Source organism: Brassica rapa, chromosome A07 (assembly GCF_000309985.2).
Source record: "Brassica rapa cultivar Chiifu-401-42 chromosome A07, CAAS_Brap_v3.01, whole genome shotgun sequence".
Classification (NCBI taxonomy): domain Eukaryota; kingdom Viridiplantae; phylum Streptophyta; class Magnoliopsida; order Brassicales; family Brassicaceae; genus Brassica; species Brassica rapa.
Window position 1 is genome coordinate 11956316 of NC_024801.2, and position 23256 is coordinate 11979571.

Below are 23256 nucleotides of genomic sequence, written 5' to 3' on the forward strand. Positions count from 1 at the left end.
ATCATGAAAATAGGAAAAAGTGCGTCATACTCTAAATAGAAAGATTGACTTCATGGATGAATTATCTCGACACTACTTAAGACTTAATATAACTTAGAAACTATAAATTATTTCATATTTGACAATGACGATATAAACACACAAATTTGTTTATATCACTATTGCCAAATATCAAATAATTTAATATTTTAAAGTTAAAATAAGTTGTAAGTAGTGTTGAAAATTATTAATTTAAGATGTATAAATTAATTTTATAATATATTAATGTATTAAAATTTATAAATTAGTTTTAAGGCTTATAAATCTTAAAACAATGTATAAATGATAATAAATAATTTAATAACATTTAATGACTTTTAGTGATAAAACCCCTCAACTAAAGATGAATCGTAAAAAAAACTCTCAACTAAAAATCCAGTGAAATAAGCCCTCAACTTATAAACCATTAACATATATCACCCTCCGTCACGGGTTTTTAGACGGAGGGTAACATATGTTAACGGAACTAATGTTGAGGGTTTATTTCACAAGATTTTTAGTTGAGGGTTTTTTTTACGATTCATCTTTAGTTGAAGGGTTTAATTACTAAAAACCCTTGCTAAAATAAAAGGATGATATATAACTTTTCATTCTGAAGCGTTCAAAATTAAAACAAAAGGTTTTTACTTCTTGACCTTCTTTTTCAGAAAGGGATAATATTCGCACATATGATTTAGAAAGGGAAAATACTTAACTAAGTACAAAATCAATGCCAATTAATTTAGAAATTCTAAAACTTTGGGAAAGCTTCCATATGCCAAATCACTAACCGTATCACAGAGAATCTGAAATCTCACTAAACGTTTTTATGGGAAAAACAATAGAGCATACTGCTTTCACGTCTAATTTGTGAGAAAACTAAAACCCACGTCTGTTCTGAAAAGTCAAAGATCTCCGAAAGCTATCACTACCTTGATCAAAACGCATTGCTCATCTCAAATTTTCCAGGGCCTTCTACTGATTTGTAATGTCATGTTTTATTTTGTAATACAAATGCCGTTTGCTTCAACATCGTAAACAAAATCTCTGATCATTGATTAGATCATTCCTATTGTCACATGTTTTAATTGTATCGCTCGAGTGTTTTGGCTCTTTATAGTATTGTTTATATCAATTAACAGGAGTAAAGGTGTTGATGGCATTTGGAGCTTAGAATCAAAAGTGGTACACTAAAACATAACTATGGGAATCTTGTCACGCAGGCAAACAAGCATCTTTATCTCGTTTATTTTCTTCTTCTTCTCTCTATAGATGCAGATAAAGCTTTAGATCAGATGATAATTGTTGTTAGTACAGTCCAACTAAATGTAGAAGATCAGAAGATCATGGCATGAAGCTTCTTGCAACTGCTTTGTGTTCTGTAACTTTTGGTATTCTGATTGGACTATCATTTCCATCTTTATGGATCACTAAGGTTAATCTTCTTTCTCTTCAATCTTTTCTTCTTCTTCTTAGATCTTTCTTCATCTGTTGCCATTTTGTATTGTGCAGGCTAGTCTACCAAAAACCCTTCTTCGTTCTGTTGCTCTCTCACATATAGATTCAGATACTGCAGCTCCTACACAGGCCATTGATAACTCAAAGGCATGTTTTATGTATTTGTTTTGAGAAGAATGACAACTTTTGTTTGCATGTTTCAAGAACAATGTGATTCACATTCTCAGATATGGGTTCCTTCAAATCCTCAAGGCGCTGAGAGATTGCCACCGGGTATTATTGCATCTGAATCAGACTTGTACTTGCGCAGATTGTGGGGGAACCCTGAAGAGGTTTGTTTCTCTTAACACAATCTCATTCTTGGATTTTACACTTCTCATGTGTGATAGCTTCAGTTTCATTTCTCTGTTTCTTCAGGATTTGAAGAACAAACCGAGATATCTAGTAACATTTACCGTGGGATATAACCAGAGACACAATATAGATGCATGTATTAAGAAGGTTGCTTCATGCCCTTTATAATTTTCTTTTCTTGTGCTTAATAGTAAACACATTATGTTGTTTTATCCTAAAAAACAGTTTTCAGATAGTTTCACCATTGTTCTGTTTCATTATGACGGGAGAGTAAGTGAGTGGGATGATGAGTTTGAGTGGTCAAAGAATGTAATACACATAAGTGTCCTCAAGCAAACCAAATGGTATAGCTTTGCTTAATTACACCTCTCTCTTTTTCTCTAACCATATGAGTTTCTTGACTTTCCTATATATTATGAATTTTAAGGTGGTACGCAAAGAGATTCTTGCACCCGGACATTGTAGCGCGATACGATTATATATTCATATGGGATGAAGATCTTGGAGTTGATCACTTTAACGCAGAAGAGTGAGTTTCTTTTACATTAACTTGCATTTTCTTAATCATTTTCCTAAAGTTATTGTTGCAGATATGTACACATGGTCAAGAAGCATGGTCTTGAGATTTCACAGCCTGGTTTGGACCCAGAGAAAGGTTGTACATGGCAGATCACTAAAAGAAGAAAACATGTCGAAGTCCATAAGTATATATGACTCATATACAACTTCATCTCTTACAAGATTTTTGTCACATTTTTTTTTACATATATGGCTTTGCAACTTACCAGGGAAACAGATGAAAAACTTGAATGGTGCTCCAATCCTCCTCGGCCTCCATGTGCTGCGTATGTTTAAAAACCTCTCTATCAAACTCAATGTTCACATGTCCTCGTATAAAACTTTAGGTCTTTGATAATATAACAGATTTGTAGAGATTATGGCTCCTGTTTTCTCAAGGGATGCATGGCGCTGCGTGTGGCATATGATCCAGGTTACATTTACTTTATCATCTCTTGTCTTCTTCGCTCTGTTCTATTTTCAAAGATACCCTTTTTCAATTACTCTTACGTACACCTTTTTATGAACCGATAACAGAATGATTTGGTTCACGGTTGGGGTCTTGACTTTGCACTCAGAAGATGTGTTGAGGTACACAAAACATTAAACATCACCAGATGCTTACTGTTAATTAAAATCAATCTTCTTTTTTTTTTTTTTTTTTGCTAAAGAAAATCAAAATCAATCTTCTTGTTTTCAATAGATTAACAAATAGGCTTTCATATTTATATCTGAAAATGAAGGAGCCTGCTTACGAGAAGATAGGAATTGTAGACTCTCAGTGGATTGTTCATCAGTTTATCCCTTCACTTGGCAGTCAGGGAAAGGAAGAAAATGGAAAGTCTCCTTTAGAAGGGGTAATAAAGCTTGATCTTGTCAGAATAAGAAGATTGGTCTTGTTTGGGAGGGTTTGGTCTTGTCTGAATAAGAAGCTTGTCTTTTTTATATACTCTAGAACAATAACTTGATAGCAAGCAACTAGATGTGTCCCATATTTATGTTTCAGTGTGGTTGTTGTTTATTGTAGGTGAGGGACAGATGCCATATGGAATGGAAAATGTTCGAGAGCAGAGTAGATAACGCAGAGAAGGATTATTTCAAATCATTACAAGTTCAAAGCCAATCCAAGTCAACCACCTTTCAATAGGACCTTAACCATTTTTGTTGTATTCAGGAGTGATTCTTCCCAATATTTACATACAAATCTATATAGTAGTAATATATATATATAAATACCTCTTATATCAGATTCTACTGGATAATAGAGACAGAGGCTTGTCAATAAACTCTTCAAGATTTATCAAATCACTTTTTCCAAAACAATGAAGTTCAAAGAGCTGAGACAGAACAGGTGTGTCATCGCGTCCTGCCTAGCCATGCTGCCATAGTGTGAGTTGCGTCTCCACCTGTCAGTTGTGAGTCGACCACGGGAGAAAAAGGAGCTCTCCGCAACGCACCATCTGGTTGGCTGATCACAACAGGTGTCAGAGGAACAGCAGACAACATAACACAATCATTGGGTGGGGATGATCCTCTAACGACAACCTCTGTCGTGGTGACACATGTTTAGACCACCGCTGGTTTTAGAAAACCCTAATCGCCCATCGTAATATGAGTGGTGGCTAATTCTCTCTCTCTCTCTCTCTCTCTCTCTCTCTCTCTCTCTCCTTTCAAAGATTTCTCTCAATCTTTCAAAAGCGCTGCACAGTCTCTGTGAATACAATACAACAATAAAACGTTATTAACAATGTGTATTTCGCTATTTCCGACCGACAGCGTCAGAAGGAGTAGTACCACTTCTTGTTTCTTAAAGAACATGGTGATTTCTGTTTTTCAAATTGTTGGATACGATACTGAACCCTCCATAGAGATAGAGGAAGACAAGCCTAAATAGGATAGGAGAAGAAGAATCTCGATAACGCAGTTCAAGTCTCTGTGTTAAAACAGAGGAGAAGAAGAAGAGAAAGGAGTAGAGTGTTGTGTGTGTCATTGTGGGTTTAAAGAGAAAGAGGAAGTGAGTGAGTTGGTTTCTTGCAAGCATTTCTTCCACAGAGCTTGTTTAGACAACTGGTTTGGTAATAATCACACGACCTGTCCTCTTTGCAGTTTCTTTTTGGCTTTTGCTATGTTAGAGCAACATTATTGCTAGGACCAATTGTTGGATCCTTAGATTAATTAATTGTTATTTTGAGGTTAAGGACCAAAGCTAAGGACAATCCCAAAAAATTAGATTATTGGTAGGACTTGTTGATGTTTCTTAATAAACTTATTATTTATTTAAATAATTAATGATAAAAAAGAAAAAATTTAAAATATAACATATAACATTAAATTGAAAACATGAAAAAATTACAAAGTTCTAAATAAAAAAACAAAGATGTAAAATAAAATAAACAAACATTTTATTGAATTCGTACAACTAAACGTTTGATAATCATTTTTTCCAATTTTTTTCAAGTTTCTATTACATTTCTAATCTTTTAATCCAAGTTTCTATTACATTTCAAATCTTTTAATCCAATTTCTACACAAGTTTCTAATATGTTTTCAAGTTTATATATCAAATTATACAAGTTAATTGAACAAGAAGAAACAAGTTTATAAATGAAGCAACCCAAAACTAAAAAAGAGCTTGTTGGAGTTTAACAAAATATTACATAACCGTGTCAGAGTTTGCAAAAGATAACAAGTTTTGAAAAAGAGGAAACAAGTTTTGAGGCAAAAAGAAACAACCTTTCCGATATACATAGCTAAAGCAGAAGAAAGAACAAGAAAGTTAAAGGCGTCTCCCACTCTTTCTGCTCAAGTGTTTGCTGAGTAGTTCAGAACACTCTTTTCTTTCCGGACATACACACATCAATGGAGTAGTTTTTCCATCTCCAACCACATTGAACACAAATATGTCTCCTACCTCGCATTTGTTATCAAGACAGAACTTTCTCCATCCTCTTGTGATGTAATACATGCCGCCTGATTCGCTAAATCGCAAACTCACAGTCCATGGATTTCCCTCTTTGTTTACTAGTATCGTCTCTTGGCATTGTTTGTTCAAAGCAGTACAAGTCGTAGCTGCCACAGGAAGAGACTGCAAAGACAAAACGTAAAGACACAGATCACTTCATTTCGATATTTGACTAACAGATCAAACCATATATACGTATGAAAATTGACTCACAAGTTTGTCGGCTTTTAGGTTTGAAGCAGTGACCTCAGCCATAAAACAATAGTCGAATGAGGAAGAAGACATTCCCCCTGATCCGCCTGAAATGTAAGAAACAATTTTCCACGTCAAAAACATCTCACAAGTTTGCTACGCTATTACGGTTAACTTTTATTGAAACTTACTAATCTTGTGGTGATTCTCATTGTCATCAGCATCAATCGCACCATCATCCGCAACATCATCCGCGTCGGCTTCTTCCTTGATGATGTGAGGATGTGTATACTGAATCTCACAACAGTTAGGACCAAAAGGAGTGACATGAAACACCATGTCTCCTTCGTGTTTGAAGATGACAATGTCACCGATTCGAAGGTCATGTGCTGTGGTGAAATCTTTCCAACCTCCGGTGAGTCTCCTGCCTTCTTGTATCACTTCCCAAGTTTGATCTGAAGCGTCCGATCTTAGTTTTCATGTTTTCTGGTTCGTCTTCCCTTCTATATGCTGTGAGAAGAAGCCAAGTGGTATTGTCTGCAAGTCAGAAAAGGCAAAGTTAAGCGAAACTACAAAATCAGAACATATACAGAGGAGAAATAGAGAGAGTGTGTTTACGACGCCACTGTAGAAACCGGGAAGGAGAGGCTTGAAGAAATGAGGTTCTAGCGGACTCGCCATCTGCGAACAAGAACCAAATGTAAACAATATCAGAGGAAAGACGATCAATCAGAACTTAATACCGTACTTGAACTACAAAGCTATCACACTCTCATTTACAATACAATCAATTTTCGTTCTAAACTACAATGTGTGATCAGAAGCAACTGTAACAAGCAATAATAGACCGCAAAACATAACTAAAAAGCGATATACTTACTACAAAATTGAACTACAACCTATCAACTCATGTTTGTCCAGCGCATACACCATCAAAGCATTAATACACACCAATCACAACTTCGGAGACTAGGCAAATATTAAAGCTACTTAATTCAGTACATGAGAACAAAATTCGTAACTAAAAACATAACAAATGGTATGCGTTCCTCTTCCATTTTGGTCCTTTACGTGCTCCTTAATCTCTTAGAGCAATATATTTGAGCCGATTTCGAATGGCAGATGAACTAATAATCAAAGATTAAATCCAAAAATCAACCATAACACTCTCCTATCTATGGACTGAGACAACCGAATCCACACACAAGATTAACAATAATAAACCATAATAAAACGGATTACTAATCATATCATCTCAATTGACATTCTACGGATCTCCAATGGAAGAGGAACGCATACCTTTTGGTTTGAAAACGGAGGAGAATCGAAGGATGTCGACCGTGGAGACAACAGAACGGTCTCGTCTTGCGAACTAACCGACAGGATCTCGTTTGCGGTGAGGAATAGTCGGACAAATCTTCTTCGTCGCCTTCGAGACTGAATCGGGAGAGGAAGAGGCTGAAATGGATACCAAATGTCGAGACAAACCCTAAACGACTTCGACCCGTGCTCAAAAAATGCCAGCTGGCACGTAAAGGACCAAAATGAAAAGTTCCGTATCAAGACCCGTCGTTCATTTTCTCCCATATTTTTCATTTTTTAAGCCCAAAAAGCCTAAGGACCAGCCCAAGGACGTGCAATAATCTTGCTCTTAAGAAAGATACCAACATTCAATTTCCTCTGTTTTTGTATTTTTTCCTCTGCTACATCCTATGTTTTTTACTCTTTTGGTGTTTTTGTTTTCCCTCTTTTGGTATGGAAAAGAGGTTTTTTTTTGTTTCTTTTCATAATAAAAAAGACTTAAATTGTTGTGCGTTTGTTGTCTAATGCAAAAATCAGATTTCGACTCTTGTGTTTACATTTTATTTGTTGTGTACGTAAATTAATACGATAATGGCTTCGCGTCTCAAACATATTTGGTTGAACTTTGGGGATTTTTTAGGGTGTTTAATTACCTTAAAAATTGTTTTAAATAATATATGAAAATCACAACTTTTTTCATATAAGGCATGACATCTAGACACCTTGGACCATACATGGGGAGAACAATATACAAACGGACAAATTGGATTAGATTAAACCATGGATCGAACACTCATCCAACTCATAAATTATGTTAGAAACTCATGGAAATGTGATATCTTTTGCATTTAAAGTTATAGTCTTTATTTGTTTATTTAGATGCATCTTTTTAGAAAAAGTCAACATCAATCCATTTTGTTACAAAAACCAAAATAAAAACCAGAAGATGGTTGCACCAAAAGAAAAAAAAAGAAGAGATGAGCACAATATCTATATATCATTAGTACAACATATATAAAATATGGTACGTCCTTATCCCCTATATATTATTTGAGAAGCATTGCAACATTTTTTTGTAGCCACGTGTCATCGCTAGAATGATTCTTAGAATCCTTAGAGAAATAGGTTGGTCCATCTAAATATATAATAAGCTTTTTATTAAACCACAATAAATACATTATTAATGTGCTTCAATATTTCCTTAAATAAGATTTCGAAATTGCCTAATGTGGCTAAAGTATATATGACAATTAATGTTTTTGAATAATAATGATTTGATAAAAATAAGTGTGTATTATAATTATATTTGTTTAATTTTAAGCTATTAAAATAAATTAAACAAGCATAGTAACTATATAATAAAAATTAAAAAGATTATTTATATATTATATTTTGAATTTTTATAAAAGAGTATAAATTACTAAAACTATTCAAAGTTTCACATTCAAATTTTGTGATCTATGATTTAAAACTTTTGTAACGATATGATACAAATAATTAAAAAATAATATAAGTTGAAAGTCTCATTTAATAAGTATCAAAAATAAAAGATATATAAATATATGTATTATTTTAAATTAAACTATATGCCATATAAAAATACATAAATATCTTAATTTTGAAATTTACTTTGAACATTTTTTTGATAAAAAATTTGAAAAAATATTGACAACTTAATTTTTAAAAATATTATAAATTACTTAAACCATTAATTCCACTGTGAAAATTTTGTTATCACTAAGTTAGACTTTTTGCTATAACAGATAAAAATGATAAAAAAATATGAGCAAAAAGCATCATCTAACAAATATTAATATTAAAATTATACCATATATATGTTACTATCATTTAAATTTAATTATATATCATATCAAATAGAAAAAATATTTTTTCGATTTATAAAATTTATTTATATGTTCGCACCAATTTAATTATATAAGTAGTATATAATGACTTTTTAATTATTTAATATATATTTATTATTTCATAATATGTTATAAACATATAATATATAAAATAATATATATATATAATGTTCATTCCGCGCAAGGCGCGGGTCTTAACCTAGTTGTTTCTTATTCTTCATCATCAATGGACTAGACTAGACGCTCTAAGTCATCCACTTACAGAACTTGCTATGCTCAAACTTGATGAACTCCTCTGCTTCCTTGTCAACATCCTTTTTTTCTTTCGCAGCCTCTCTCCTACCCATCTTCTCGCTCTTCTTCCTCCTCAAATCTGCATGTTCGAAGACCTGCATCAGTTCTTCAGTTACATAGGAAACTTGGAACTCCTTCATTGAGTCTCGGTGATGATGATGGTGATGAGATTTGTGGTTGGAGGAGTATTCAAGTACCATTCTTCTGGAAAATAAAACCCTTTTCTGCTCTTTTTGCTTGTTCTGAGTATGGTTTTGTTAGAGATACCTTTGAAAACTATCGGAGGTATCTTTATATAGAGATGTAGTGTGGTACCTGAAGTCAACATAAAACGAATCACATTCCCTTTTTCCTTATATGTCTTTTCCAAGAAAATATAGAAATATATAGGTGCACATGTCTATAGATTTGGTATAATGATAGTCTAATAGATTAGCATCTAATACGCTATAGGGGTGTAAGATTTGAGCTTCAGCAACAAGCATTATTATTGATTCAATAACATTTTACAACGTGGAGCAAACTATTCAAACGGCGTCGGATCCTTGAGGTGTAGGCCAAGGGTTTATAATGTTCAAAGGTATATGCCATCAGTATAAATGGAACGGTAAATAGTAGTTAATGTTGTTGGTCATTTGTCATAATTTGCTAGAATTAGATGCTTTCATAATGATGCATCATTGGATTGCATCTAATGCGAAAGCTTGAATGGAGAGCATAAGAAAAACGTGGTTCTAGTTGTCCTATATAGAGACGTGCCCCTTGTTGCTTGGTCAAAAAGTGATGCAGCTTTTGACTGTATAACAAAAGAAAAATAAGAAAAGCCCAATAGCCTTAAAAAAAAGTGACGAGATTGTTACAGGCCTGGGTCAAATTTGCAATCATTTTTACATTTTTTAAAAATAAACTCGATAATTCGGACCCACTAATCTAGAGCTGCGTTAGTTCGTTTTGGATATAAATACATCATGTTATTGTTCAAAAAAAAAAGAAGGCCAATTTGGCTGGAAAACCATAAAACAAAAGTTAATGAAGTAACGATGCAAAAAATAAGTTATTTAGCTAGTTGGACAGAGGACGATAAGCAAAATTACGTACTTGGCCATTGCCATATCCGAATATACGACATTTTGTCCTACTTGCATTCCCGCTTCAAGAAATTAAAATACAAATTAAAAATATTTATATTTTATATAGTTTAATTACAAATCATACTGTTATAACAAATATATAAAAAATGTATATATATATATATAAAATTCTACTATTAAATTTTTACAAATTAAATAAAATAATTTTGTTTAAAAAAGTTATAATATAAATCAAAATAATATATATATATAGTATTTTTATAATTTTAATTTAAAATTACAATTGAATATTTTTATTTTTATAGTTATATAGATTTTTCTTTAGAAAATATGTATTTTACATTCTCACAACTTCCAACAAACACAAACTGAAACCATTTTTGAATTTTAGAAGTGTACAGCGGTTTGAAACGATTTATAATATTTTTTATGATTATTGAAAAACGCCAACAGCCGCAAAAAAACTGTGTGTTATGGGTGCTAGCGACAAAATCAGTCAGGTCAACTCCAACCGTACGCGTAAACGGTATAATAATGCATAATTTGACGTTTCTTCTCTCCAACCGAACGTTAAACACAACTGCATTATAGTGTTATGCTACAGTGTCACACCATATTTGGTGATGCACTGTAGCTAACGGCAATTTTTTTTTTTTCAAAATTTTTTTTTTTTTTGATAAAATCAAAACTGTTTATTTAAATTTTGTCTAACTAAAATTGATTACATTTAATTTATATTACTATTTTATAATTAGATCAGATATTATAAATAAAATATATAACAAAGTTTAATTTAAGCAAATTAAATTACAAAATAAAACTAATACTTTAATATAACTATTATATAATATATTCATACTTAAAATAGAAATATTATATTATTATAGTTTTAATATTAGTTAACAGTTTTTACTCATAAAATAATTAGTATTTATTAAAACAAAAAAAAATAAAAAGAATCTTGATTAATAATATAATAGTGAAGAATATTTTTTTAGTGTGATAATTGGTGTTGTGGTTGGAGATTCAAAAATATTTAATGCTAAAATTACATTAAATAGTGTAATTTTGACACTAAAATAGTGTTATGGATTGGAGAAAACTTAATACATATGATATTATGAAATAGCTTTAGTGTGAAATTTAGTGTTATGGTTGGAGAAGATTTTGGTTTTAGTGTTGAAATTACACTAAAATAGTGTAGTTTTGACACTAAAATGGTGTTAGTGGTGAGATGCCTTCATGTCCTAATACATGAGTAATTTTTTGTGTTCACCGCTAAACTGACATTCAATAAAAATTTGTTATGTTATATTCCATTTATGTATAAAATAATAATTAATTTTAAAATAATATTAATTGTCGGAAATTTTTTTGATGTTGTTTACATCGGTAACAAAAGCACTAAATCCTAGACATCGTCATCAAAAGTTTAAACCCTAAACCCTAAAACTTTTAACCACTAGGTTCTAAACCCTAAACCCAAATTTCAAACTCAAATCCATAAACCCTAAACCAAATATTAAATCCTAAACCTTTTGGTAAATCCAAAATTCTAAGATTTAGAATTTTACTAGTTGCGTTTAGGGTTTAGTGTTTAAGATTTTAGTGACAGTATTAACAACGTTAAAAAAAAAATTTTGGTAACTATTACTATTTTTTATCTTTATTATTTCTAAAATATAATATGACTTGGTAATATTTTATCGGTTAAAGATTTGTTTTTTTATAAGAAACATAATGAAACAAACTGATCATAGTACTATATAAATCATTGATGTTAATATCTAAATGTGAGTCTTTTACTTTTATAAAGTAATCAAAAGTAGTTAAGCATGAATATGAAAGTTAAATATTCAACTTTCTCTTTTTAATGACTTTAAAATAATGCACCAGCATGAATTCGTTTCAGATTAACATGAATGGTTTTATGAATAAACATAGGAAATAAGTTTTTATTTATAGAAGAGAGAGAATAAACAGGAAATATCTATATATATATATATAAATATGTTCGCTTCTATCATGTGATGCCACGTCATCAAGTCGTGCATTATGCGAATGACACGTATTCCATTTTATATTTGGGGCCAAAATAAATGAATGCAATCAGTGGTCATTGAACTCAGCACCTCTAACACTGGTAATTTCTCTTAGAACCACTAGGATAAAGTCATTTTTTATAAATATGTGGCCGCGAAAATACTTATTATCGTGTCGGCTAGAAGCCCATGCTTCTTCTGCTTGTGGTCAGGGCCGACACTGAACTGACGTTAAGATGAAGATCGTGAAGTTGAAAACTTTGCTCCAAACAGTTTTGCAATGTTTCCAATCTTTAAAACTTGATGCATATAAAATATATCAAAATACATTTGTTGTACATGCTTTTATTAGTTTTGCTTTTAAAAGAAAGTATTTACAGTTATAAATATTTTGTGCTAGTGAAGTAATGGTTGAAAAACCTCTATACATATGTCATTTTAAAATAACACCCAACTTCTATATATAGTCAATACATATGTCCATGTTATATTATAGCCTAAATATTTTCTCTTTTAAAAATATAGAAAACAGTTTTTTTAGTCTACAAGCAAATGTTGTAGAGCAAGTATGCATTATACAAAATAATATATATATATATATATATATATATATATATATTTACAATCCATACACAAAAACATAAAAGTTGTTATATGCCTCTTTCTGACACATGCACACTCCACTATGAATAAAAATTAAAAAAAAAACAGTATTGTCATCAAACTTTATCACAAATCCACATTTGTACATCTATAATTATGAGTTGGACAATTAGTTAATTTGATACAATACCAAAGCAAGAATAATTGAAAAACAATTATACCACCGCATACTAATAAGTAACACATAACAGATAACCAAATTCTTGAATATTAAAACAAATTTCAACTCGAGCATTTAGTGAATATCAAATTAACTAATATCCCGCCCGTAGGGCAGACCGATCCTAGTAAATAATATAAAAAGGTTTTGCAAATGTTTGAATTATACTAGCGATAGGAATAAATGTGGGGATTATGATTTTGTCAACAGTGTACTTACCAATCAACTAAATAACTAGATTTTAACCCGCACACCCGTGCGGGTAATATTTCATTTATAAATATAAAATTTTATATTATTTTGTATATAATAATTTATGATAATATATTGCTGTCATTTTAAAAATAACTAAATAGATGATACATAGTTCTAAATATTAAAATTTAACATATGTTAACAATTTTATGTTTTGTAAAAATTATTACATAATTTATGAATATTAATCATTTTAAAAGATGAATGATATTTTAGTCACTTAAAATGGTGAATAATATTTTATTTATATATCTTACTGAAAGTTTTTTTCAAAATATATTGGTTTACCAATTCAAAAATTTTGTAATATGTTTGCAAAAAAAACATAATTTTAATATGTAATTCATTAATTACTTCTATTTTAATATAATGTAGAATATACTTATAAAATTTATAAAATTAGCAAAAAAATTCATTATTTTGTTTATAATAAAAATTTAATTAAAATTAATTTATAATAATATTATACTACTAATTTCGAAATTAATCAGTGCATTAATTAAAATAATATTTAAATTTTTAAAAAGATTTTGTTAGATTTTTGCTCAACAGATTTTGTTGTTCCTAAAACTAAATTTTAAATTTATAGTTAAAATGGATTTGTTATTAATATCCTTATAATTATTTACAAATGTTATACATTAAATAAACTAATGTAAACAATTAAAAAAATTATTTGAATATATGAACCTAGACTTCTAGTATGACTATTTTGTAGTAGATAAAAATGGTACTTCTCTTTTAATAGAGAAGATTTAAAAACAACTAAATAGATGATATATAGTTCTAAATATTAAAATTTAACATATGTTAACAGTTTTATCTTTTGTAAAAATTATTACATAATTTATGAATATTAATCATTTTAAAAGATGAATGATATTTTAGTCACTTAAAATGGTGAATAATATTTTATTTATTTATCTTACTGAAAGTTTTTTTTCAAAATATATTGGTTTACCAATTCAACATAATTTTAATATGTTTGCAAAAAAACATAATTTTAATATGTAATTCATTAATTACTTCTATTTTAATATAATGTAGAATATACTTATAAAATTTATAAAATCAGCAAAAAAATTCATTATTTTGTTTATAATAAAAATTTAATTAAAATTAATTTATAATAATATTGTACTACTAATTTCGAAATTAATCAGTGCATTAATTAAAAGAATATTTAAATTTTTAAAAAGATTTTGTTAGATTTTTGCTCAATAGATTTTGTTGTTCCTAAAACTAAATTTTAAATTTATAGTTAAAATGGATTTGTTATTAATATCCTTATAATTATTTACAAATGTTATACATTAAATAAACTAATGTAAACAATTAAAAAAATTATTTGAATATATGAACCTAGACTTCTAGTATGACTATTTTGTAGTAGATAAAAATGGTACTTCTCTTTTAATAGAGAAGATTTAAAAACAACTAAATAGATGATATATAGTTCTAAATATTAAAGTTTAACATATGTTAACAATTTTATCTTTTGTAAAAATTATTACATAATTTATGAATATTAATCATTTTAAAAGATGAATGATATTTTAATCACTTAAAATAGTGAATAATATTTTATTTATTTATTATACTGAAAGTTTTTTTTCAAAATATATTGGTTGACCAATTCAACATAATTTTAATATGTTTGCAACAAAAACATAATTTTAATATGTAATTCATTAATTACTTTTATTTTAATATAATGTAGAATATACTTATAAAATTTATAAAATTAGCAAAAAAATTCATTATTTTGTTTATAATAAAATTTTAATTAAAATTAATTTATAATAATATTGTACTACTAATTTCGAAATTAATCAGTGCATTAATTAAAAGAATATTTAAATTTTTTTAAAAAAAATGTTAGATTTTTGCTCAACAGATTTTGTTGGTCCTAAAACTAAATTTTAAATTTATAGTTAAAATGGATTTGTTATTAATATCCTTATAATTATTTAGAAATGTTATACATTAAATAAACTAATGTAAACAATTTAAAAAATTATTTGAATATATGAACCTAGACTTCTAGTATGACTATTTTGTAGTAGATAAAAATGGTACTTTTCTTTTAGTAGAGAAGATTTAAAAACAACTAAATAGATGATATATAGTTCTAAATATTAAAATTTAACATATGTTAACAATTTTATCTTTTGTAAAAATTATTACATAATTTATGAATATTAATCATTTTAAAAGATGAATGATATTTTAGTCACTTAAAATGGTGAATAATATTTTATTTATTTATCTTACTGAAAGTTTTTTTTCAAAATATATTGGTTTACCAATTCAACATAATTTTAATATGTTTTCAAAAAAACATAATTTTAATATGTAATTCATTAATTACTTCTATTTTAATATAATGTAGAATATACTTATAAAATTTATAAAATTAATAAAAAAAATCATTTTTTTGTTTATAATAAAAATTTAATTAAAATTAATTTATAATAATATTATAGTACTAATTTCGAAATTAATCAGTGCATTAATTAAAAGAATATTTAAAAAGATTTTGTTAGATTTTTGCTCAACAGATTTTGTTGTTCCTAAAACTAAATTTTAAATTTATAGTTAAAATGTATTTGTTATTAATATCCTTATAATTATTTAGAAATGTTATACATTAAATAAACTAATGTAAACAATTAAAAAAATTATTTGAATATATAAACCTAGACTTCTAGTATGACTATTTTGTAGTAGATAAAAATGGTACTTCTCTTTTAATAGAAAAGATGTTTCAAACGTAGGTATGCTTTGCCCAAAAAAAAATTCATCATGTTAAATATTCGGATCGAAGTTGACATATAATTGGCCTAATAGCAGCAAAGTTGTTCCAGACAGAAATCCAACTAAATGAGAACGAAATTAGGTTTTGACTGTAGTCAGCTACAACCCAACCATCACTACTAATTTCAATTTTACAGTCGTCTTTCTCTGTAGTATCATGAAAGTCGACTTGTGTTGCCATTGTAGCACTATTCTGTCATGACAAGTAACATTTAAATTTAATCTAATACTGCCCTTTGAAACACGTTGAAGGCATCTAGAGGGGATATACGTTTGTACCATTTTTTAAAAAAATCGCTTTCTGATAAAACGTAAAAACATTTCAAATATTGTAGCAAGATCAAAAAGTAAGAAGAAATTATCTATAATTTAATTTCAGACTGAAGATATGTAGTACACACACTTCAAGTGACAGAAACCCTTCCACAAACCAATAATACAAGGCATGGATAAGATAACGAAAATGAGAAATGCTACTATCCGGCTGGACAGCCAAATGGAGAGATACGGTACTTTCGGTATTTTCGGGTTTTAAATATCTGAACCGATTCGGACCTGCTATGTATCCGAATTATAGATTTTTTATAAGAAATTTAAATATAAATCTGAAAGGAACCGACCATAACTTATAACTACAACTTAAATTTTCTAAATACCTAGTAAAATCTAAACGTCAAGAATTTCAAAGACTTGGATATGAAAGAAACCGACATGAATCCGACTCGAATAACTAAATACCTATGCCTACTATAGCCTATGTCCGAGAAAATATATAGGGTTAACAACAAAAACATATATATATATAGATATGTGTATTTTTGAAATGCAACCTTGTTTGGTGAAACTTATTTCTTTTAATAAGTCTTTTCTATCGATTGTTTGCTATTTATATATGATTACTTCACGGAAACTAGGCTACATTGCTAACATGCAATGATGCAAATTCGAGTAAATATACGGTTATCTATCGAGTTTTTATGGACCAGTTACTTGGACCTTTGATCAAACTTAAAACAAGAGCCTTAACTATATTGTGAACTTTTTTTCAAAAAAAAAAAACTATATTGTGAACTTCAAAATATGCCCTTCTGATGATTTGAGAGCGTATAGGAGAGGAGACAAAGAAAGAAGACAAAGGCTGTTTTTATGGATTTCAAAGTCAACTTATTAGAAGAGATCTAGTTTTCTAGATATCTCATATTTTGTCCTTTTGGAGTTGTCTTCATTCCCCCCTCCACGACGAGTATTTTCCAATTTTTATATTTTTTGTCAAATCTATTTCTTCTTAAATTTGCTGACTCGACATGTCATATAAATATACAATTCAATTAAGCTTTCCCATGCTGATTTGCCAAAAAAAGGTAAAATCTCTCATACTCTCCGATGATTTTTCCTTTCAAAAGATAAACCGATCAAAAGATAAACTGATCATACAACTAGATGAAGAAAAAAAGACAAAAGGCTTTTGAGTTAGCTAACCCAAACTATTGTCATAATCCTAAAGAAACAGTGGAGTGATCAGCACGTAAAAACACAACCATTATGGTTTAATAATCATGAAAGCAATACTGATATAACATTCCGGCATTTCCATTCTGATGCATCTTGGCTGAATCAAACCCACCCTCATGATCCACCCAACCCAACTCTCCATGATATTTTAACTGACCGAATCCGTTTCCTTCAACATTGACGTGATCCGGTAAACGAAACTCAGACTGAAAACCAGTCTCTAACATTGTCGGGAATACACCAATGGTCGTTGGAGGTGTAGCAGCTTGTTGAGGGATAGGTTTGGGCAAGAAGCCTTGAACAATTTCTTGAAGAAGACCAGACCCAGCTGGTTCTGGTTCGAGGATTGATATCATGCTCTCGTTGTCAAAGGTGCTAAACCGCTTCGCTTTAGGTGAGTGATCTTCGGAGACATCGTTAACATTAGCGAATGAATCGTAGACCGGGCCGCTTACGTTAGAGAGTGGGTAAGCGAAAGGAGAAAGAGACTGAGAGTTCAAAACGTCGCCTCGAAGGAACATGTTCATCGGAGGAGACGAGAAAATACGATGGTGGTAAGAGTCAAGTGAAGGGATTGGGTAGACGAAATTGGTTCGAGCTTTATGACCACGCATGGCTCGAGCAGCACAGTCGTATGCGCAGGCTGCTTCCTCAGCAGTGTCAAATGTCCCCAGCCAACGTCTCTCCTTGGACATCGGATCGCGTATTTCAGCAGCGTAACGACCCCATGGCCTACGCCTCACGCCGCGGTACCTGATGGTGGTGCCACCGGAAGCGCCAGCTCCGGGGACAGATTTTGCGGTGGGTACACCTCCGGGAGAGCATGGAGCGGTGGAGGAAGTTCTTGATGGCTTTCTCTTCAGAGAATGATTGTTGGTTTCTCTGTGCTCAGCACCTTCTAGTCTCATGATTGCTTCATCCATGGTTTGACCTGAGGGAAGTTTTATTATACGCAAAGAAAGTATTTGCTTTGCTATGTGGTTCTCTTAAGAGTTTTTTGAGGTACCTGAATGTATATTGGTAGCTGATAACGTATTTATAGAGGGAAAAATAACATCATTTCTTTAAAATCGAAGAGACTTGCGTCTTTTTGACTTGTGATCACTCCTCTATGAGAGAGAAAGTAAAAGTACGTTTAACGAAGTTTCATGTTCCACGTCTTGTGTCTTTATTTTCCTACGGACTTACATAAAATTGGGGTAATAACTTACATGTCTTTTTGATAAGTAACAATAACGTAATTATTATACATACTATTTTTATTTTCCTTATTCTCAGAAGTTTCAAGATGTCTCGATAATGGATATATATCTTTTTGATTTGTTCTTTGTTTTTAATGCTCAAAAACATTATTTTCTTTTTTTTGGCCGAGTGGTTAAGGCGTGTGCCTGCTAAGTACATGGGGTTTCCAAAAACATTATTTTCTTGAAAAAAATAAACTAAACTTATAAAATTGGAACACTGAATCACGATTTTGAAAAACACTAATTCGCTTTCACACTAAATATTTTTGAAGTTTGGAACTATTTCAAAGATTACAATTCTAATGTAACACTAGTGCCGACTTGCTAGCTTCTGGAGTCACCAGCGTCTGGAGTGGACTTCTTTGTGTGATGGCCGGACCAGGACCTAGTCACCCCTGCTTCGCCTGTTGCTCGTTCGGAGTCGCCTTCGGGACAATATGCGGGTCCTCGTATTGTTCTCCGGCTGTTCTGCTCTGTTGATCATCACTCTTGTTGCAGGTACCGACGACAAGGCTCAGTGTTGTTCTACTGGAATTTCATAGCTGCTAGGAATTTCGTTTTAGTTAAGCTTTAGTCTTAGCCTCAGGGTTAGATTAAACCTTGTTTGTCTTACAAAGTCTTTTTTAGCTTTTTTTTGGGGCTTGTTTTGACCTCTGCTTTAATTAGCATCCATTGATGCAGTAGGTTTTGCTTGCAAAAACTATTTGTATCCCCAGTGTCATTATCTTGATAATGAAATTCACATATTTATCAAAAAAAAAAAAAAAAAATGTAACACTAGTGTTGTATTTTAGAGACCTGTTCGTGAATAGTATTGTGGACAAAGAAGAACAGTGTCAATAAGTACTATGGTAATAACAATCAATAAAATTGGTTAAAAGTTGATTTAGACAGTATTTTGTGGATGGGAAAGGAAATTATGATGTTGGGAGTTGTAAGGGGAGGGGTTGAAAATTGTAAAATTATGATTCTGAATTAATAACTGGCGGCGCTCAGAAATTGTTCCTTCTACATGAGGTTATGTTTTGTCTGTTCTTTTTTACTAGATTATGGTCAATTCGCTTATTTAGGGTTTTATTATATTTTTATTTTTTTATGAAAACCTAAGTCACGTGGATTTGTCTCAACTAGGGCTCTTTCTTCATGGTGTAGCCTCTTTGGTTTCCTACTGTTACTCGATTGTGACTAAATGACCTTCTCGCATTTGCAGAATTTAACCTCCACCACTAATTTCATATCGTTTTGGTTAGTTAAAGTCCACATAGGTTTTACAACTAACATAATTAATCACCATTCACTAACTTCATCTCTTTCACCATTTTGATCAATGTTGGTAATCTTTAACTAGGTCTGGGCAAAATATCTTGTACCGAAGAACCGACCTAAAACCGACCCGAAAAACAGATCCGAACACGATCAGATCTGAGATAAATAACCGAATGGATCCTAAATTGATGTATCCAAAGAACCGGTACCCAATCCGATCTGAATGAGTATCCGAAGATATATGAAATGTAAATATATATATATATATATTTACAAATATTATTTATAATTATATGTATAATTATTTTAATAATTTAAATTAAAATTACAAATTAAATATATTAGTTATTTTCAATATTTTTGTGTATTTTTGGATAAAATATTATAGTTTGGATATAAATCCTCAAAAAACGTATCTAATGAGCATTTTTGATTTACTTTTTTGGTATAGTTGGGTAGTTTAGACTTTAGATACAAAATACCCGAACCAAATCGGCTAATATGGTTATTTTGGGTACTATTATCCAAATCTGTTTCAGATACGTTGGTTGTTCGGTTATCAGGTTCTTTTACATCATAACGAAACCCACCCGGACCTGGGAGGTGCCGACTTGAACCCGACCCAAAATTTTGTAATATCCGAACGGTGCCTAATTTTCAAACCCAAAAAACTTGATACACGAAAGAACCAACCGTACCCGAACGGATATCCGAATGCCCATGCTTATCTTTTAACTGATAAAGTGATCACGTCCCCTACCGTCTCCAAACCCTAACACAATACACATAGGTTGCATGTATATATATATATTGTGCTCTGAGCAACATGTATTCTTTTTATTTGGAGATTATCATGTACGTTATCACACGACTATTGTTATATATCGAATCGCAAGAGTAACTCTTTTCATTTGGGAACTTTCCACGCTACCAATAAACAACGATTTGCAATTTGCTCAGTGCATGTACAGGTAACGCGCGGTCATTTCTCAATAAAAACAATAACTAGGTTTTCAACTAAACGTTAGCAAAATCTTGTCTAGCTAGGAGAAGATATGAGATTAAAGAAAGCAAAGTCTTGAATTCCTTGTGGCAGCCAACCAAATGTTCTTGGCCAAGTGATTACGCAGGATATAGAACATTTTTTTTACTGAGAGAGCATGATAATAGGGTTTATAGATGATAATAGTATTTATACACTATGAAACATAGAAACATAGATATATGGTCAAAATGCTATGCGAGATTTATGAACAAGTTCCATTTTTTGGGGGTGAAAATAAGGTAAATGGAAAATCGTGGCAAACTGTTAAATCGTGCATGGCATGAGTGAATGTCCTTCTTGAAAGGCCAGGTTATAATAAATCAAAAACAAAAACAGAAAATACCTTGCTCAACTAAAGTATCTTATTCTGGTTAGTAGTAGGTTACAAAAAAATAGAAGACAAAAATGAAAGGGCGAAGCTAGGAAAGTAGGTAACATGCAACGGTACAACATTAAAGTTGATACCAGAACTGTCTCCTCTCTTCTAAACGCGTGGGTTTCTCTCTGCACAATGCCTCACTCTGTATGAATATGTAGTATGCATCTGTTTGACTTTTTATTGCACACACGAACGCATTCATGTTATATAATGTGATGCAGATCGCGAATAATTACAAAATCCAAACTACTCTACATTTACATGGTCAACTACGGCATTTTGCAACTTGCATGTCTACGCATGCATTTCAACAAAATAACGCACGTTTAGATACGCCGTCTCCAACGCTTATCTATAATAGATCTCTCTAAAAAATGGACGTTTTGCTCAAATGTGTTTCTCTATAGTAGAGGAATGCTATATTTGTCTATATAAATAGAGGGAAAAATAGCATTCGTCTATTTATAGATGCAATAATATAGCATTTCTCTATTTATATAATCAAATATAGCATTCTTCAATTATAAAAGAATATTTGGAGCAAAAAATTTATCTCTATTTTTTTTAGAGATTTCTATTACATAAGTGAGTTGGAAATGTTCTTACATATAATGCAATCTAAGATGCCTTAACAAGCAAAAATGTGTTATAAATTTTCTGTTTTTCTGTAACCACGGAGAAAACCGTTAATTTGGTATATATATTAATCATAGAACATTACATTATTTTTTTGCAGCCACATGTCATCACTAGGATGATTCTTAGAATCCTTAAAAAAATAAGTTGGTTCATATAAATATATATTATATTTTATTATTAAACTAACTATAAAATCGATTAGTACTGTACAAAATAATTTTCTCTATTTTTTCCTTAAATAAAAGCTACGTAATTACCTAATATAATTAACATATATATGATAATTAACTATTATGAATAATACATATTTGATAATAAATTTTCCTCTCTCTTTTTTGCTTAATTTTATATTATTAAAATAAATTAAACAATCACACTGAGCATATACTAAAGAATTAGATTTTTTTGTTATAAGTTTTTTCTTATAAGTTATATTTTGAATTTTTTTAAATGACTATAAATTACAAAAAATGATAAAAGTCTCACATTGAAAATTTTGTGATCAATGGTTTAACTTTTCTTTGTCCAAGCAAGATACAAATGATCATAAATCGTATGAAAATGAAGTATCATGATAATAAATATATATATTATCATTTTAATTAAATTATATACTATATAAAAATAAAAATATGTTAATTTCAAAATTTTCATTGAAAAAATATTGAGATCTTAATATTTTAGTTTTAAAATTTGGATTGAAAAATCTCACATTAAAAGTGTTGTGATTAATGATTTAAAATTTTGTTACAACGAATATATAAATGTTAATAAAATCATATGAGTAGGAAATATTGATAAGAAATATTTATATTTAAATATACTATAAATATTTATGTCAATATCACTAAAGTTTAATTAAATACAATATAAAGTAAATATAATGATTGTTTTGATTTATTTACCAAAAACATGATTGTAAATAAACAAAATGTATTGGTTTTAATTTATGTGTTTACTCTAATGTATATAATTTCATGTATACACATTATTTTTTAAATAGGTGATTTCTAATATGTCATATGATCCTCACAATCCCATAAATACATTTCTTCAAATCGAAGTGATTGTTGATATTGGAAGCATTATATATATTATTTTATTCAGATTTAGTCTTGATTTTATTTTTAAAAATCTTTT

General features: G+C 30.1%; 4 protein-coding genes and 1 pseudogene across 4 annotated transcripts; 2 read left to right on the forward strand and 3 right to left on the reverse strand.

The window, feature by feature from the left end:
- Nucleotides 1–1032: 1032 nt before the first annotated feature.
- On the forward strand, nt 1033–4747 carry LOC103829800. Its single transcript, XM_018652897.2, has 14 exons — nt 1033–1052; nt 1161–1203; nt 1331–1453; nt 1531–1623; nt 1704–1808; nt 1894–1977; nt 2056–2174; nt 2258–2359; nt 2421–2534; nt 2619–2675; nt 2755–2821; nt 2926–2979; nt 3132–3245; nt 3416–4747. Exons 1-14 carry the CDS (start codon nt 1033–1035, stop codon nt 3533–3535), a joined length of 1215 nt encoding a protein of 404 aa, XP_018508413.1. The 3' UTR covers nt 3536–4747.
- Nucleotides 3711–5146, forward strand: LOC103829801 (annotated as a pseudogene).
- Nucleotides 5007–5902, reverse strand: LOC108869033 (B3 domain-containing protein REM10). The gene is made up of 3 exons (XM_033275678.1): nt 5734–5902; nt 5564–5649; nt 5007–5473 (listed from the first exon to the last, which is right to left on the reverse strand). Exons 1-3 carry the CDS (start codon nt 5879–5881, stop codon nt 5165–5167), a joined length of 543 nt encoding a protein of 180 aa, XP_033131569.1. The 5' UTR covers nt 5882–5902; the 3' UTR covers nt 5007–5164.
- Nucleotides 5903–7295: 1393 nt separating this feature from the next.
- On the reverse strand, nt 7296–10869 carry LOC103829129 (DEAD-box ATP-dependent RNA helicase 42). The gene is made up of 2 exons (XM_033275679.1): nt 8913–10869; nt 7296–7879 (listed from the first exon to the last, which is right to left on the reverse strand). The coding sequence occupies exon 1, from the start codon at nt 9201–9203 to the stop codon at nt 8955–8957; it is 249 nt and encodes an 82-aa protein (XP_033131570.1). The 5' UTR covers nt 9204–10869; the 3' UTR covers nt 7296–7879; nt 8913–8954.
- A 5961-nt stretch (nt 10870–16830) lies between these two features.
- Nucleotides 16831–22369, reverse strand: LOC103829130 (ethylene-responsive transcription factor ESR2). Its single transcript, XM_033276123.1, has one exon. The coding sequence runs from the start codon at nt 18464–18466 to the stop codon at nt 17579–17581; it is 888 nt and encodes a 295-aa protein (XP_033132014.1). The 5' UTR covers nt 18467–22369; the 3' UTR covers nt 16831–17578.
- Nucleotides 22370–23256: the final 887 nt, after the last annotated feature.

Bases quoted from the DNA above. Each gene is read 5' to 3' on its own strand.
- LOC103829800 (XM_018652897.2), top strand. From the start codon at position 1,033: ATGCCGTTTGCTTCAACATC. The intron at 1,053-1,160 runs GTAAACAAAATC...ATCAATTAACAG, and splicing joins ATGCCGTTTGCTTCAACATC to GAGTAAAGGTGTTGATGGCA. The intron at 1,454-1,530 runs GTTAATCTTCTT...TGTATTGTGCAG, and splicing joins CATCTTTATGGATCACTAAG to GCTAGTCTACCAAAAACCCT.
- LOC108869033 (XM_033275678.1), bottom strand. From the start codon at position 5,881: ATGGTGTTTCATGTCACTCCTTTTGGTCCTAACTGTTGTGAGATTCAG. The intron at 5,650-5,733 runs GTAAGTTTCAAT...CTTACATTTCAG, and splicing joins TGAGAATCACCACAAGATTA to GCGGATCAGGGGGAATGTCT. The intron at 5,474-5,563 runs GTGAGTCAATTT...TTGTCTTTGCAG, and splicing joins ACCTAAAAGCCGACAAACTT to TCTCTTCCTGTGGCAGCTAC.
- LOC103829129 (XM_033275679.1), bottom strand. From the start codon at position 9,203: ATGGTACTTGAATACTCCTCCAACCACAAATCTCATCACCATCATCAT.
- LOC103829130 (XM_033276123.1), bottom strand. From the start codon at position 18,466: ATGGATGAAGCAATCATGAGACTAGAAGGTGCTGAGCACAGAGAAACC.